We start from the raw sequence: 18,155 nt of genomic DNA, 5'->3' as shown, positions 1-18,155 counted from the left end.
GAATGACTATTAGGTTACTTACCAGAAATGTATTTCTAATTAGCAGGGATGGGCAGGCAAAGGACAACTTTTAGAACCTGTGAGCAGTCTACATAATGAGAGGAGTAGCTCATTACCAGAAGGGTGATCAGGGATTGTTAAGTAGACAAATGACCAATGGAGAGAAATAAGAATATACAACGCACTGATTTTAAATAAAAATAAATACTTTGAACTTGGTAGAAAAGATGCTGAGTAAATACATGTTTGATTTCTTGATTGCTACAGTATAATCAAGTGTAAAGAGCTGGCGGTCAGTGAACTGTCAGTCTTTAAGTTGAAAGTGACAAATAATGGGAGATGGACCTGATTCAGGTTCCGCATCTCTTTGGGGGTGCTTCCTCTCCTGATGAGGCCTCTGACATGTTACCCTGACCTCTGTAACCTCCTGGATACCGACCCACGGTGATGCTGTTCCACTAGAGGACTCTGCAGTTTTCTTAGCTCTCCCCAAACCAATGACAATGCTGAATCCTTCCTGCGCCCTGTGCGCCCAGAAGGAAGCAGTGGTCAAGAAGCCCCCGACCTTGGACTTTCTGAGAGCAGAACCTTGCCCACCAAGCCCGCATGTTCTGAGAAGTAATGGCATCCACCCCACCTCCGCAGGACTCTCTTCTCTCTCTGTCTCTAAGAAACCCAAGCCTCCTTCCTCTTCTGAGAAACCCTTCTGCAGAGATGGACGTTCTCCCCGTTGCAAGGGCCAGAATAAATCCACCTCCCCTTCGTCGTCGGTGCGTTTTGTCTCACACACCAACTTCCAGTCAGCTTTACTCCTTGTTTTTTCCCTGGCCTTTTTTATTCCAGATGGTTAAAATGAGGGTAAAGTTATCTATACTTTTCACAATCATTAATCAACTAATCTTCATGATCAAGCTAAGTGATTTTTTCCATTCTTAGGTGAAAAACATTGGCACAAGACTCAGTGTTTTGCATCAAATGAAATAACTACCTAAGTTGTCCTACCATTATAGGTAAAGGAAAAAAACCCTGCATCTTTGCTAAGAGACTTTAAAGTCTGTGAACCGTTCGGCCCTGTTCCCTCAACTCCCCTACATGCCCTACATTTCGCAGAAGTAATAAAAACCTGCCATGTGCCGAGAATCCCAGGAGGTCCTGTTCCCACACGTATTTACTTCTCCCAGCACTTCTGGAAGAAAGTTATGATCACCCCATGTTTCTGGCGAAACAGCACAGCCTGTACCGAGGGGCATTCAGCTCCGGTGCAGACGCCAGGGTCTGAATATGGGTTTTACCACTACCTACCTTTCAACACCCAGACCCCTAATCCCAAGCACACTCACCAGATGTACCAGTGGGATATGCATCGACACACATATTCCAACAAGGAAATACCTCTCTGCCCCTCTCCAGTGGGAAGGAAAGGCCTGGCTGAAAGCTACTTGAGGTCAGCTAGACTGAGGCTCACCTACTGACAGGGCCACTTTCCTTCTACAGGGATAACGCACTCATCAGGCAACAGGCTACAGGAGCCAGAATCCTCGCTTTAACACATCAAGCCGAGAGAAAATGTCTAAGGACTGAAGTTCTGACACAGCATTGCCCAGGTTCAGAGAGAACAAAACCAAAACCCAGCTCACCTCTTGTGTCGTCCCAGATAAAATACACGGAGGTTAAATATAACTAAGTTGCCCTCTAAATTCAACTTTCTGTTCTTTTGAGGGAGTATTTCCATCGTTTCAGTTGTCTGAGTTCACTGGGAAACATTCTTTTGAGAAACAGAAAGAAAAAGCAGGGTTCCCACAACTCAGTGGGCTCACAGGGTCGTCCCAGGGGTCAGGAGTGCGAGGGCAGCGACCCAAAACCGCCAACATGCCCGGGAGGCTGGGAGGCCGGGAGGCCGGGCCCGCCACACTTTCAAATGGAGCCAGCTGTCTATTCTGACCCGGTTCTTCATGAGCTGCACAGGCATCTTGAGAGTTTTTAAACTCAGGTCTGTGTGGTGACTTTCTAGTGTTACTTTATCCATCTTCTCAACCAGTCACTACCCCTTGGCTCTCACCAGAAGCCTGCCACTGGGAGAACCTGGGTCTTGGCAACCAGAGCGGCACTAGCCTGGCCCAGGTTGTCCCAAGGCGTGAAAAGAAGGAAGAAGAATCAGATCTAACGTCACCAGGAGCTCAAGAATGACAAAGGCGGCCCTTAAGAGAGCATTCACTGCAAGGCAGTCCCCACGGTCTAGCCACATTACAGAGACAATGACTTCGTTCACCATCAGCATTTATTGGGCGCCTGTTATGTGCAAAGCACTCTGCTAGGCGCTGGGCAAGATACAAAGATAAACCCACAAGACTGCCCTCGGAGAGCTTACAGTCTAGTATAGGAGTGCAGTCTCTGGAGAAGATCTTTTAGGTGTGATTGACCTCCCCTGACCCACCCCACCAAAAAAAAAAGAGGGGGTGGGGGGGGAAGAAAACCACCTCAAGGTTACTAGACTTGGTTTCAGCCATTTTCTCTTAGTGCAGCAGCTTCACATAAAAGCAAGCATCAATCGGAAAGCCTTGTAAAATGCATACTTTTACTCATAAACAAAATTCACTTTCATTAGAAAAATGCTGAATATTTATTGCAATTAAGAAAATCCTCAAACATATCTTCAGTATTTTCATGGATTTTTTTCTTATGAATCTGTATTTGTAAAGTAGTTTCCCAAATTGCATCAAAACATGCAACCACTTTTTGAAACAGATCTCTTTAAACCACTGGCAGTCACATAGAAGGTACACAGACTGCCTGCTAAAAGCAAGGGAAGCATCTGAAATGGACACGTTTACTACCAAAATTCACAGCTTATGGTTTTTTCCCCCCCATAAACTCATTTCAGGTCAAGTCAAAGCATTATAAAATAACACCTCCGTTAACCTATACCCCCAAAGACCCAAAGCTTTAGCTCATTAAGCTTTAGAAAGAACAGTGAACAAACGTTCCTTGCGGCCTTCAAGCCTCTCTCTTAGTTGCCAGACCCCCCAAAGAGCTGTAAAACACTTCCAAAATCAGAAGCTCAAAATAACCCCCTTTTCCTATTACACCATAAGGAATTTCTGAAGTTTTCTGTTATCTTCCTTTAAGCATAAAGGAACCAAATGTAAGCAACTGGGGGAATAGAATCACTGATACAGCTGCTTGTCTAGGTTAAACTGCTAGAGAAAAGGAGCATGTAAGCACAACATCTTAAAATTAACTCATTTCTAAACATAATTACTTTAGATGAGTGTCTTGCAATTATTCTCTTCCTAGGATCATCCCTGGGCTCCGATGTTTCTAATTAAAAGTGTAAAGCCGGGGGCTTCCCTGGTGGCGCAGTGGTTGAGAGTCCGCCTGCCGATGCAGGGGACACGCGTTCATGCCCCGGTCCGGGAAGATCCCACGTGCCGCGGAGCGGCTGGGCCCGTGAGCCATGGCCGCTGAGCCTGCGTGTCTGGAGCCTGTGCTCCGCAACGGGAGAGGCCACAGCAGTGAGAGGCCCACGTACCGCAAAAACAAAAACAAAAAAAGTGTGAAGCCTTGGGTCTTTATGGAGACTTTCTAAGACTTCTTGAAGACACTGACGCTGAGGTTGATGATATGGTTATCAACTGAATACAGGTCCATCTTCTTCGTGCAGAATTACAGTGAACTTACAAATCTGTGCATACCCAAAAGTGAGTTCCTGAGAGCGAGGTTTCTTATTCCCGTGTTGGCGCATTCTTGTCCTGAGCAGCTTCCCTTAGCTAGTGAGTAAAAGCAAACGCATCCATTGTGCTAGGGGGCCTTTCTACTCCCCTTTCTCACTGAACTCCAAAAAGTGGGTGGGCTTGGACTGAACAGGAACTGGAGTAAATTCCCACATTCATCTCCAGCAAACACAGATCCACGCATGCAGAGGCCCACGAACACCTCAACCAGCCCCGGGTCTGGCTAAGGCTGCAGGCTTCTTACGTGTACCCGCCTCAAGGAGAACACACCCAACTTTTAAGCTTTGATGCCGACAGATTTTAAGTTTGTACAAACTATGTAAGAAGTTAAATCTTCTAGGTGTAAAATCTAACAGAAATAAAGTCAGATCAATATGAATTATGTGTTGACTTGTCTTTCAATCATCTGGCTGCCGTCACATTACTGAGGTGCTTTTCTGTTCAATCTCTCTGCCAAACGGATCCAACAAATTTTACAGACGTGTGTGGTATAGAAGAACTACTATTTAAGCTAACTAGTCCAACTCTGTCATTTTACAGATAAAGAAACGGAGACCCTGAAAAGTTTAATGAAAAAGCTGGGAGCCAAACCCAGTCTAGCATTCATGATACTGTACTTCTGACCTTCAACTGACCTTCACACAATACACACCCTTACAGGTAAGAGCTGTTCCAACCAATGCAATTAAACGGAGATGTATTTCATGTGAAATAAGTATAACAAATGTTAAGCCACTAATGTAAGCTACTCTTAGAAGATATTAGCCCTTTTTGGTTACTGCTGATGACGCACCTACGTGTTTGGTCTTGCTCTTAGGGGGACTGATTTGTAGTTGCTTCCCTTGAGGACGCTTATTTGCCCACTGTAGAAAAGAATCATGTTAAATATGATCATATAATCAATCTCTAAATAACTTTTACATACATTTGGATTCTTATACTTTTAACATGAGTATAATTAACTTCTGCAGAGAATGAGTGAGATATTAACCTCTATATAAATTGTTGGCAACTTGAAAATTAGTCATTTCCACACAGGATAGGAAATCTCTTCTAGGTAATAGAAAGGGCATCCAGGGTAATAAAAAATATAATAAAAATTATATAAGTGAATTTTGACTAGTCTGTAATCGGAGGTATAAAAAAAGAATATGCTTAAAGAATCAGATCTGAGTTCAAGGGTTAACCCCCTTCCTTGCTAGCTATGTAATAACCTTGAAGCAATTCCACAAACTTCTGGGTCTGTTTCTTTATCTGCAAAGAGCTAACATTTGCACTACTTACCTCATTAGATTACTGAGGATCACATACAGTAAAATATATGAGCGCCTGTGAATGGAAATGCACACCAACACATATCGATTATTATTACCCCCAATAATTATTCAAATGTGGACCTAGAAAAATAATTAAATAATTACCACTCCGTGGCACTAGGCATGCTCACTAGATAAACCATGCAAACATTTTCAACGTTCAATGGCAATGTTAAAAAAAAAAAAAAAAAAGAATCACACAAAGATATAATACCAAGGAACTTTTTTAGAGAAAGCACTGAAAGACACACATTTGGTTAAGAGACTTTAAAATGATTTTAGAATGATTTACAGCATATAAAGAGGTATTTAGTCTTTAGTGGAGGAAGTTGCTAGTCACCTGTCAGAAAAACAAGCATTGTGGGCATTCCTAAGACAAACGGAATAAAATTCATCACTTTTCGCTATTTTGTAAACCAGGCTTCTCACCAACAATTGTATTAATTTTTCCAGTATTCAGACATACCCTAAAAGAGGTAATAGAGAATGTCTGCTTCTAAATCACATCCAATGTGAACTTGCATAAATGCAAGGCATAAATAGAGTTCTTATAACTCCACAGGCACCTGAAAGTTTTAACTACCCTTCATGCTCACTTCATATTCCATAAAGAATAATGGAAATACAGGGAATACTTCAAATATAAATATTTCACAAATCCTTCTCATGTGGCTGTCTTATTCTTATAATACTCCACTCTGATGGCCTTTGTTTGTTTTTGTTTGGAAAATTAAGTGGTACATTAACCTTTCCCTTCAAATATGCCTTTTGATGTTCATTCTTACACCAAAAAAAAAAAAAGTTAACAACCCAAAACAAATAAAGATGCAAGGGAAGAGATAAACAAGATACAATTCATTAGGTACAAAAATATGCTGTTTCAAATTCAGAATAATTTAATAACTCTTCGTTATTTCATATGTATCTGGAAATGGGACAGATACATGTCCTGATCCTGTCACAAGAGGTAGAATTCCAGCATTTGGTACAACGTTCCAAGATAGGGTTAAAGTGACATTCCTGTTTCCCCTATAAAAAGATATAATAAACAGATGTCAGCAGAAACATTTGTAGTTCAATAAAAACGTTTTAATTCAAGCACTGAGGTATCAAATACTTTATTTTTAAGCAGCTATTCCTAATTGGAATTCTAATCTACACACAAGTTCTTCTCAAGTCATTTGAGATCCGAGATGATGCTGGGAAACAGCAGCATTCTCACTGCAGGTCCCCCATAATGACCCTCCTCAAGTCACTTAAGTCACAGTTATTCGAGCCATCAACCAAAACGCTTAAATGAGTAAAACACAGAAAACAGAGAGATTTGAGCTAGAAATCAGGAGACGATGATTTGAAACCTAATTCTATCATTATCCAGATGGGCAAACCTGAATCAATCAAACTCTCTCAGGGCTGGAAACTTTTCATCTACAAAACCAGGTTTGGTTAAAATAGCTCTCCCCTAAAATCCTTTCCAAAGTTGACCCACAGAGCTTAAGAGCTAAAACTGACCCAAAAGATCAATCGTTCTAATTCCTTCATTTTGTATAAAAGGAAGCTGAGGTTCAGAGAGATTAAGTGAACCGAAACTAGAAACTTCAGTATCAACTCCTAGACCAACACGCGGCTTCCTCGTTCAGGTTCCCAGGCAGGCTCCTCTGACACCCCCAAAGGAGCCCTTTGACGACAGTCCCACTCCCGGGCCAGCAGCCCAGGCTCCCTGTACCCTTAAGGGCAGAAGCCCCAGGCCCTCCTCGTCTCACCATTACAGTTCCCATAATGCGAGAGAACTGGGCACTTTTTTAGACCTGGGTTTGCACGGTACTATTTCTACCCCATCTTCCAGTTCACATCTGTATAAATACTTTTCTTTCTCAACTTTTCTTTTTAGCTGTTTTTCTTTAAAATAAAAACACATCACGTCTTTCTCTCCCCTTCATGTAACATCACACGTAAAAAATGACAAAGAATTGCTCACTTGAGACCATTTCCATCGTCAAAGAAAAAATACTTTGTTTTCATATCTTTCAGCAGCAGCTTTGGATTATCACCTCTCAGAACAATCTTGTCCCACAGAACAACCTGGTTCAGAGCCTACATTAAAATAAAAATTAATTAGATAATTCAACAGATATAGCATCTCTGTCACTTCAGAAGTATGTTAAGCGAAGAGTTTAATTTATATGAATGAATCCAACTTTGAGGGAACTGCTAAAATCTTAAAGCAGACAAAATGGTAACAAGTGGATAGACACAGGAGTGAAACTTCTGGACAAAAGAAAGATACTTCCCTAAAGGAAATCACCCCTTTCACCAAGGCAACTGTATTATTTAGAGCCCTCAAAGTTTAATGCAAGGTTTTAGACTTACGTGCTCTCCAGAGTGAGGCCCTAGGAGAAACAGAAGGCACTAGAATCCCTAGAAGGGAAGCATTCTTTTAAATCACTTTTCCCTGTAAAATTTCTGAGACCCTCCAACCCTGTGGACACTATATGGTGCCAGGGAAACAGAGAGAACTAATCCCTGTAGATCACACTGCTAATACAGGTCACTGCTGCTAGATTATCTCATGAAAATTTATGTATCTCCAAGGTTTTTAAATTATCAAGGCATCACTAAAGAAATGAAGACTTTTTAGGTTTTTTTTTTTCCTTTAAGGAAACATAGGCACATTATTGTTTTACTGGCAAAATCCTAGAAGTCAGACAATTCTTTTAAGCCACTGCTTTGACATATCATAAGCAAGTTTCGTTTGGAAAATTAGAGTTACGAAATGGAGAAAAAGCACATTTGTAACCACTTCTAAATGCCAAGAAATGTGTTCTTATGAAGCTACCATCCATTAGCTTGTGAGGCCAACTGCTCAGCATTAACTAAAAAGAAATGTGGAGCAGTTAAGTTCTAAAAAGGGGTTCAAATCTTCACCTTAAACCCTCCAACATTAAACAGAAACATCAAGACTGAAGAACACAGAATCAAAGATATGCCAAAGTAAAATGACTTTTTATGTATATTTATTCATTCACCAAAGCAGTGATCTGTCAAATTCCCAACTGTATTAACTTACTGGCCACGCTGGAGTAAATCAGGGTGATGATCTGACTCAGGTGTATCCGTCACCAAGAAGGTGACGTATTTATTTGGATCATTTGCTGAAACTTGTAGAATACTTGTGCTTACGGCTGTCACTCTTATCTAAAGAGCAGCTTTTTCTGTTTAACGCTTTGTTGATTCTCAAGGGCAGGGATCAAAACTTATTCAACCCAATATTCTTACTGCCCAACAAAGTATCCTCCATAAGAGATGTGCTCAAAATAAATATACAAAGAATTGAAGTGCTAATGATTCCAGTTAACTAATCAAACCAATCAACAAATAAAGTTGATTCATTTGTCATCCCTTGAAAATGAATATACAGTTCAAATACAATACAGAAGTAGACTCATCTCTTCACTACGAATTACCTCAGGCTATGCTGATAACAAAACATAAGGGTAACTCAGGTAAAAACAACATAGAAGCACATTTTGATTCCACAGATTTCACCTTTCGGAGTTAATGCACATACCAGAATCATTCACCTTACACTTTTAGGACCTAAGAAGATTTCTGTTTTATCAATATGCTACATAAGTATTTTAACCCTTACTCTTATCTTCAACAAAAGCTCTAAATCAGACTGGACTAATAAATTTCAGTCACAAACTAATAGTTTTAATAATGTTATAATAGGTTTTAATCTAACAGTTTAATAGCTTTTAATTATAAAACTTCTAATCAACTCTAATTTAAGATTAAAAAGACTACTTTAAGTGCTCAAACTGATGAGTCCTGTACAACTCAAAACAAAGTAATGTATTTCTCAATATAAATTAATTGTAGATATATGGCTTAATAAAAGACTATCAGAACAGCTCACATCACGTATTAAAAGAGGAAAAATATAAATATTTAGATGGATTTTAAAATAATCTAAGAGACGATTCACAAATTAGTTATCTTTACAGTTTTTGATTACATATCTGGGTAACAGAGTTGTAAGCACAAGTTACAAATTTCACTGATTCAAGTATCTTGCCGTCTATCTCTAATGGTAGCTGTGGAGAGAGTATCTTAGCTTAAAGAGGACTTAGCTGAGGAGTAATTCGACCGCCTCATTTCCTCATAACCCATAGTTCAGCAACATCCTGTTGGAGCTTATCACTGCAAACAGTCTCCGAAGATTTTTGATAATGAATTATTTTGAACCCAAACTACGCATCTTTATTTACAAATTACGTCCATGCTACACATTACTATTATCGTTAGATATATTATTATTGATAGTGAGTGTAAATGTGCATTTCAAATAGGCTTCTTGACTAATGCTAAATTGTTCTCGGCCAACTATTTATTAGATCTCTTTGATTTTTTTTTTTAATCCTTTAACGTGGCTGTCAGCTCGGCCATTTTCCTGTCGCTCACACGTGTCTGGACCGTTAGCATTCTCTTCAATCTCTAATTTCTTTGAAAGAATTTTTTAACCATTTTTCCATTTGTGAGGATTAGTTTATTTAAAACTAGATGATATAATCTACTCAATTGGGTACACATTGCACAACTTTGCAAAATGCTGAAAGTGAACGGATACATGTATGCAGCAGGCTGACCGCTTGCCCTACAGAATTCCCCCTCTTCCTCCAGAGAAGGTGCGTGTTTTAGGAGGCGTGTGACTTAAGGACCCAGTAGAGTATCAGTGTCAGTCCACAGAGTATCAGTAAAATTTCACATCTTTTCCCTCCTACTTTAAATTGAGAAATACATAAATGGACTTTTGGCTTCCGGCGTGGCACACGGGGAGCTTGCAACTTGCCACTGCATCCTAACGCCAAGTAAAACGCTGAACAAACTGAAAATCTGGCAACTCTTCTTAGATCCATAAGAAAAGAAATAGTAGCTCTTACTTGTTTTCCTTATATATCTAGGCATTACCTTGCTTGCACCCCACTCTCGGGAACCACAATGCAGGGGGGCTGTAGAAGCAGACAGAAAAACAAGAAAGACAGAAGCTACCAAAGGAGATGAAGTTTTCTTAGTAGAGTCACCTTTCCATGGGCTTGTGATATTTACTAAATTACTCAGGTCAGATATTTCGAATATATAAAATTTATATTCTTTTCTAAAGAATGAGGTTTTAAATATCTATGAAAATACTTCTATACATATACTTACATTATTTTTTGTTGAATATTCGGCTGATAAATAAAGAAACAACTGCTTAACATTCCAATCAAATATATTTTCTAGATGTATATAAATTAAGGGATATATAAATCATAAAGCAGCATACAACTTTAAAACAGATTTTAGTTATTCTTAAATTAATTATTCATAGCAATACTGATACTAAAATTAAAAAAAAAAAGGAGAGGTGGCCCAGAAACATACTGGGCCTCTAATTTAATAAAAATATATAGAAGATGATATACTGTAAAATCCAGCTCATTCCAAAGTCAAAAAATATCAGTGAGATTATCAGTATCCTGCCCTGCTCCTCTAAGCATTACTACCTGAGATACTTCAATTAATACAAACTTAACCGAGAAATACAAAATTTCGTTTTCTGTAAAATCAACCCACTAAGTCTAAAAGAAAGAGGACTTAGTATTTCAAGCACATATGATTCCACTGGAGTTCTGAGTATAACCAATCACCACAATATAACTTAATGTTAAGCAAAAGTGAACTAAGCTCAAGTAATTAAACCAAGTACGGTAAATTGTACATATTATTTTTGGACATATGCCAGTAGAGATCAAAATGTCTCAACCCATGAAGTGCTTTAGTAAGAGTACACAGCTGAATACCAATCTGGTTTCATTAGTTTGCACCCGAGTGAAAAAAACTCACCAGGATTAATTACAAGACTGGTGTGTCACTGAGAAATGAACTGAGTTAATGTTTGGATTTCATTAAGCATCATATGTAAATGGTTAAGTCATTTTATTATATCCGTTTATATAACAGCTACATGTCCATGACATTCCACTCTTAGATATGTGTATCCACTAAGAATCACTATTTTGGAATTCAGAAGCCTTAAATATCTCTCTATAAAAACAGGTACAATTTCAAGTTTTAGCAGCCATATTAAGAAAATCTAAACTACAAATGATGAAATTAAATTTCACTATAATTGCCCACATACACAAAGTTCCTACTTTCACACTAGCTCCAAACTCTCTCTCACTAGCTTAGATTTTTTTTTTTTTAAGAGATGAAGACTTAAAAGCAAAAGTTTAACACAGGACTTTTCTGATGGTGTACTCTATTTCCTAAAAAAGTGCCTACAGAACTAATTCCTAGTCTACTTCTAAACCTAGTAATTTATTTCTAAAAAACTCAAGTTAAAAATAATTCCAGGCTAGTAAAGAGACTTGTCAGGTAAACTCCACAGGTAGATAATCTGCTTCCACTGTTCAGATAGTTGCTTTACACAAGTTCAAACAGTTCAATCTCCATAACCAACTTTAATCCTGGGGTCTTAAAAAGGCAGATGAGATCCCAGAAGTGGCAGGTAACAATGCTGCCAAGATAGTAATCTAAGACCCTAAGAGAAGATTAAACTGGCCCAGTGACCAGAGGTGTCAAAAGGTGGAAGTTCAAAATAAAGAGAAAATATTTAAATCACGTCCATTTTAAATAACTCTTTTAATTGTTACGATTTCTCTGACTCTTATTATAAAAGTACTTATAAAAAGAACGATAATGCTAATATGGTTTACCAATAATCATTTGACAATGACCTTCTGAATCACAGCAGATGCAATTCACTTTTTCAACATATGTTTCTCTCTGCTATCACAAAACATGGACATATTCTTGGGGATTGTACATGAAACGTTACATCTAAGTAGGCTGAGTAGTGGTTACATTCTTCCGTCTTTAATTTAAATGATCTAATTTTATCTTCTTTCCTAAATACAGATTCAAACTCTCTTATAGCTTTAGATCTATTTAATGTTTCTGTGAAGAATTTAAAGTGTGTTCACACAATAATAACTCATCAATCTATAAATACAAGTTTTCTCAAGGTTGAACGAGGAGGTATTAACACGACTATACTGATGAAAACATAGGCATAGAAATTTCCAAGGTCTGACTGATTCAATGGATAAACATACTTACTGTCCCCCAAATCACTAAATATGTATATCATTGTAATACTAGAGAAAGAGCGATGAAATATTTGCTAAAAAGGATATCAGCAGTTATATCAAATGTAATGAATCCCAGATCACTTCTTTCTCTAGGTCCAGTGAAGTCTTCTACATTTTTTCTAGAAATAAAGATAATAGTTTCACCATCCTTCATACATAACAGCATACAAAACTCACAAAATTCCTTACATACGTGAAAGACAGGGTCTAGCTGTATCCCACAAAGAAAAAAGTAAAAATCAGAGAAACTGGTAAGTGTGACAATAGAAACATTCTAATCCACTATAGAAGTAGGTCTTCAGCTATTTTCATTTACCTTCAAAGAACCCCTAACAAAACCCAGGGGGAGAAAAAAAGTGCTCATAGAATGTGGAAATACTCGATGTCAAGTGATTTGGTAGACTGGGTAGAAGAAAATTACATCTGACTGCAAGGTGGTATGGAAACGAAGATTAAATGAACAACTACTATTCACTGAGCACGTACTACATATGCGTCCGGGTCAGGGCCACTATGTGTTTTTGACAATTATCTCAATCCTCACAACAGGCCTACGAGCTGGGTATTACTTCCACTTCAGACAAAAGGAAATGAAGACCCAGGAAGGTAGGAAGCTTGCTCAAGGTTCACAGTAGCTAACAGCTGTTCAGTGTGTACCATGAGCCACCCTCTTCTAAGCCCTCCCAGAGCAGACAGCGCTCGTGATGTCCAGCCTGAGTCTACCGGAATCTAAAAAAGAGTACCTAACAAACATCAATACAGGGAGGAAAAAAAAAAATAAGTGGGGAATAGCCATTAGATGACTGGCTTGTTGGCGTTTGTGACTTAGAAATAAAACTAAGGTTGAAGACGAGGGAGCTTTCGTTGGAAGATGGCACAGATAAGAAGGACACGAGAACCAGGGGGGAAAAAAAAGCTACGAATCGAAGAAAGTGCCAGAGAATAAAAATCAGCATAAAAAATGGGCATTAACGAAAGGACAATGTCATTTCAAAATTCTACTTCGGGCATTTTCGCAGATTTATTCAAGCGGCTAGCCCTTCACAAAATTAAAAGCACGCCGCCTGGGAGCGCTGGGAGGCCGACTCCTCCCCGGGCATCCAAACCTCTCTTGCCAACTTCGCAGGCGCCGCGGGTACCTTCGGCGGCGGGACGAGGGGGACGGACCCCGCGGAGGGGCTGTCGGGGGGCGAGTCGGGCCGGGAGCGCCCGGGACCCCGAGCCCCGCGCCGGCGGGGGTGCGGCCGGGCGGGCCGCTGGGCTGGTGTGGTGCTCCCTTATTGGCCGGGCGCGGGCGAGGGAAGTGAGGCACAGGAAGGAAGCGGAGGCAGCGACCCGAGCAACGCTCGAAACGAACATTTAAGAGCAAGCCCGGGAAGGTGCGGCGGAGGGTGGGAGTCGAGGGAGAGCCCCCAATGGATCCGCCCGGGGGCGAAGGCCGCTCGGGGAGGCGGGGAGGGGAGGGGGTTCGCGCGGCAGCCCGGCCTCGGCGCCCCCCGCCCCGCCCCGGCCCCGCCGCCCGACCCCGGCCGTACTCACAGCATGATCCTCGAGACGTGCAGCCGCACCGGGACGCTCCGGTCTTTGAAGGCGGTGGTGATGAAGCAGCCGAAGGTGAGCGCCGCCATCACGCTCAGCGAGAAGGCGAACAGCGAGTTCGCCCGCGACAGCACCGTGTTCATCGCGGCCGACGCCCCGAAACCCGCTCCCCACGCACACCCGGCACCCCGTTCCCGCCGCGGTCCACCTCTCTGCGAGCCGCGCCGCCTGCGCCGAGCGTTCCGGGGTGGGGGGGAGTGGGGCGCGCTGCCGCGGCCCCGCCTCCTTTCCGGTCCCCGGACGAGAGCGAGCGCGCGCGCTCCCGCCGCCTGGACACACCCACCAGCGGGCGGGACGCGCCGAACCGGAGAGCCGGAGCCGCGCGGGGGCCCTCCCCTCCTCGCGCGGCCTGGCGCCGCCACCAATCAGCGACCAGCAAGGGAGGGGCGGGGCTTCGCCGCGGAAGGCCCGCCTCCTGGGCGCTGGCTTCCCGTCGTTCGGCCCGCGGCTCGCCCACCATCCTTTCCCCGCCCTTACGGCAGGTGCTCTGGCGCTGCGGCTTTCTGGGTGCTTAGGTTCCGTCGATTTGCACTTTAAACCGGCAGCGGGGCCAGGTAGTTTGGTTTGTGTCCTGACGTGTCGCGTTTGGAAACAGAGCTTTAGAAAGCGCCGAGTCTTCCCCTTTGTCAAATGTGGTCAAAGTTAGAACTTCGGCTTTTTCGGAGGGCGTGGGAGCCTTTACTTTACTTTCCACGCCCAACCTTAGACCAGTTCCTATTAATGCTTTGCCTTACAGCGGCCGCTAACGCTGTGTTAGCCGATAAGGATGCTGCTACCCAGTTTAAATAGTCCATTTAACAAGGTGTATTGGGGAGCTGAAAGGATGACCTCACTAGGTCCTTAGGATCAAAGGCGGTGGTGGCTGTGGAATCGCTATGTCTCACGAAGTATAATTTAAGTTTTATTTACATAAAATATTTAATATGTATCATATATAAAGAAGATATGTACTATAAAATACATAAACTTACAATTTAACATTAGGAAGCCCTCAATACATAATGGCCCTTAGGGGCCGTAGGGTTCATACAGTGCCAATCCCTGAGCTTAAATATACCGTCTGCCAACACCTTTGTTCCTTTTGCAACGAGGCTTTTTCGTACTTATAAAAATGGGATTCAGAGGGCCCAGTAATCCGCTGAAATTATTTTTTTTTTAAATTCTCTGTCCGTAAGCCAGAAGAGTTTACGAACACCTGAGATACCTGCAAACCAGAAAGTGATGGTATGATCCTGATGCTGACTTACGTTGTCTATCGTTGAGCCCTTGCTTCTTTGCATTATTCATTAATCACTCAGTTTTCATACAGCCATGCAGTTAGAATTATTACTAAGTGCCTACTGTTCTAGGTAGAGTTCTAGGCTTTGAGAGTACAGGACTAATAAGGCAAAGTCCCTGCTAAACTGGAGCAAAGCCAAGTAATGAAAAATGGATAAACTATAAACTAAGGAGAGATCCTTAGTTGAGTTAAAACCCTAAATTTTTATCTTCCAGGCAGCCAGAGGTTATTCAATAAAGCAACGATTTATTGAATACTTAGCACAGTGCATAAACAAAACAATTAGGTCTTCTTATTATAGGATGACTTAGAGAAGGGATGCTTGTTGTTACAGGTGTTGATGTCCAAAGAGAGTATTCTAAAAGATACGGGACTGCAAGTATGGGTTTATGTAAGAGATACCCAGCAGAGTGGTCCAGCTGAACAATGTATGTATAAAGCATTAGGTGGAAAAGAGTCTGGAAAGGTATATTAAGGGCCTTTTGTAGAAAACCTGGCCAAGGAGTTAGGATCTTATATCACAAGAAGTTACATGTTAAACAAGAGTGGCATCACTGAACAGACAGCCATTTATAAGTTACATGTAGAGAGTAAGTGTCTGATGTTGACCACAAAGGGACAAAAAAAAGAACGATAGGGACATTTCAGAGTCAAAAATCTATGATTTAGCAATTGCTTAGATAGGGGTGTATGCAAAATATGGTGGAAAGGAGATTGTGAAAGCACAAGTGAAATTAATATTATTATTATGACATCATGGCTTGAACTTGAGTGACTGGAAGTTCCAAAAACACATGCAAGTCCACGATAGGAGCAGAATAGGGATGGGGTGGGGAATTCTCTTATTCTGTTGTAATTCTCCCATTGTTTCTTTGGATTGTCTAGATACTTAATCATACCATGTACATTAGAGAACACTTTACCTTTTCCTTTCCAGTTTTTAAATTTCTAATTGCATTCTCTTGTCCATCACAGTAGCTAATATTTCTAACAAAATCCTCAATAATGGAGATAATTGGCATCCTTTCATTTCTCCAGCAAGTAAGATAGTGGCTTTGTGATGTAAGTGGTGTGTGTGTGTGTGTGTGTGTGTGTGTGTGTGTGTATCATATTGATATCTAGGAAATATCCATTAATTCCTTTTTTATTGAGAAGTGTTCTTTAACATGAATGAGTGTTGAATTATTTTCACATGTGTTTTCTGTATCTTTGGATGTGATCGCATAATTTTTCTCCCTAACTCTATGCCATAGACTGAATGTTTGTGACCCCACCCCCCAAATTCATATGTTGAAATCCTAACTCCCAGTGTGATGGTATTAAGAGATGGGACTTCCAGTAGGTGATCAGGTCATGAGGGTGGAGCCCTCATGAATAGGATGAGTGCCCTTCTAAAAGAGACCCCAGAGAGGTCCCTTACCCCTTCCTTCATGTGGGGACTCAATGAGAAGACTGCCAGTCTATGAACCAGGAAGCCGGCTCTCACCAGACACTGAATCCACCGGCACCACGATCTTGGACTTCTGACCCTCCAGAACTGTGAGAAATGAACTTCTGTTATTTATAAGCCACCCAGTCTATGGTAATTTGTTATAGCAGCCAGAACAAACTAAGACACTCTATTAATATGATGGATTATATGAACAGATTTCCTAATATTGAACCATTGCATATTCCTGGAATAAACTCCACTTGGTCATGATGAATTAATTTTTTTTTTTTTTGCGGTACGGGGGCCTCTCACTGTTGTGGCCTATCCTGTTGTGGAGCACAGGCTCCGGACACGCAGGCTCAGCGGCCATGGCTCACGGGCCCAGCCGTTCCGCGGCATGTGGGATCTTCCCGGACCGTGGCACGAACCCGTGTCCCCTGCATCGGCAGGTGGACTCTCAACCACTGCACCACCGGGGAAGCCCATGATGAATTAATTTTTAATATGATCTTGGGCTTTCTTTTCTAATTGTTCTTTTAAGTTTTTGCCATAAATATCCATAAGTGAAATTGATCCATGTTTTTCTTTTTTGGTCATAATATTATACTCAGAATATGAATTTGTAAGTTTTCCTTGTTTTTCTATGCACTAGGATATTCAAGTGGCACTTGGATTTATCTGTTCTTTAAAAATTGGGTAGAAATTACCTTGAGATGCTACTCTTCTTTTTTTTTTTTTTTTTTTTTTTTTGCGGTACGCGGGCTCTCACTGTTGCGGCCTCTCCCATCGCGGAGCACAGGCTCCGGACGCGCAGGCTCAGCGGCCATGGCTCACGGGCCCAGCCGCTTTGCGGCATGTGGGATCTTCCTGGACCGGGACACGAACCCGCGTCCCCTGCATCGGCAGGCGGACTCTCAACCACTGCGCCACCAGGGAAGCCCTACTCTTCTTTTTTGATGGTTATTGATTGTTCATTGTAATTACCTATATGTGTGCTTTCTCTCTTTTTAATTATTTTAATTAGTATTTTTTCTTTGTTGAATTTTTTCAAAGAACTATCTTTTACATTTCCTAATTAAGTCTACAGTTCTTTGTTTTCTTATTCATTAACTTTTGTTTTTAACATTATCAACTATTTCCATTCCACTTTTCCTTGGTTTTCTAGCTTTAAGGATTAGACATTTAATTGACATATTTTCATTTTTATTGTTACGATAACCACTTCAGCTGTATCCTAAAATTTTTGATCAGTTGTGTTTAAATTTTGTATTTCTCTTCTGAGGGGTAGCTTAATTGTGTGTGTGTGTGCGCGCGCGTGTGTGTGCATGCGCACACGAGCTACATTTCCAGGAGGAGGGACCTTTTTCCTTTTGATGGTTTTAAATTGATGTCTGATTTTATTTCATGTAGACAGAGAATGTTGTTTCTACTCTTTGGATTACTGAGGTCTTCTTTGTGGCCTAAAATGTCACTTTTGTGAATATTCAGTGTGCACTGGAAGAGGGTATGTATTTTCTGCTAGTGGTACACAGAGCTTGATACAGATCTATGAGATCTATCTTATTGATTATGTTATCTGTGTCTTTTATTTCCTTATTA

The 18,155-nt window shown here is 41.1% G+C and overlaps 2 protein-coding genes across 2 annotated transcripts in view; one reads left to right on the top strand and one right to left on the bottom strand.

Annotated features, from left to right (window-relative positions):
• Positions 1-131: 131 nt before the first annotated feature.
• SPCS3 (signal peptidase complex subunit 3) lies at positions 132-14,234 on the bottom strand. Its single transcript, XM_079909539.1, has 5 exons — positions 13,786-14,234; positions 12,292-12,365; positions 10,259-10,335; positions 7,026-7,141; positions 132-6,076 (listed from the first exon to the last, which is right to left on the bottom strand). The coding sequence occupies exons 1-5, from the start codon at positions 13,926-13,928 to the stop codon at positions 5,944-5,946; spliced, it is 543 nt and encodes a 180-aa protein (XP_079765665.1). The 5' UTR covers positions 13,929-14,234; the 3' UTR covers positions 132-5,943.
• The window catches only part of ASB5 (ankyrin repeat and SOCS box containing 5), an 84,231-nt gene continuing 78,461 nt past the window's right edge, over positions 12,386-18,155 (top strand). The window contains exon 1 of the mRNA XM_079909535.1: positions 12,386-13,860. The gene's annotated coding sequence lies outside the window, so the exon portion shown is untranslated. The remainder of the gene's footprint in view (positions 13,861-18,155) is intronic.

The sequence above is a fragment of the Stenella coeruleoalba genome, assembly GCF_951394435.1.
Source record: "Stenella coeruleoalba genome assembly, chromosome: 21".
Classification (NCBI taxonomy): Eukaryota; Metazoa; Chordata; class Mammalia; order Artiodactyla; family Delphinidae; genus Stenella; species Stenella coeruleoalba.
The sequence above is the reverse complement of the archived record's forward strand: the minus strand, read 5'-3'. Positions and strand labels throughout refer to the sequence as shown.

What these genes read in the sequence shown, in the direction of transcription:
- SPCS3 (XM_079909539.1), bottom strand. Translation starts at nt 13,928, where the DNA reads ATGAACACGGTGCTGTCGCGGGCGAACTCGCTGTTCGCCTTCTCGCTG. An exon ending in CACGTCTCGAGGATCATGCT is followed by an intron (nt 12,366 to 13,785) that starts GTGAGTACGGCC and finishes CTTTATTTCTAG; the next exon opens with AAAAAATGTAGAAGACTTCA. An exon ending in TACATTTGATATAACTGCTG is followed by an intron (nt 10,336 to 12,291) that starts ATATCCTTTTTA and finishes TAATTTATATAC; the next exon opens with ATCTAGAAAATATATTTGAT.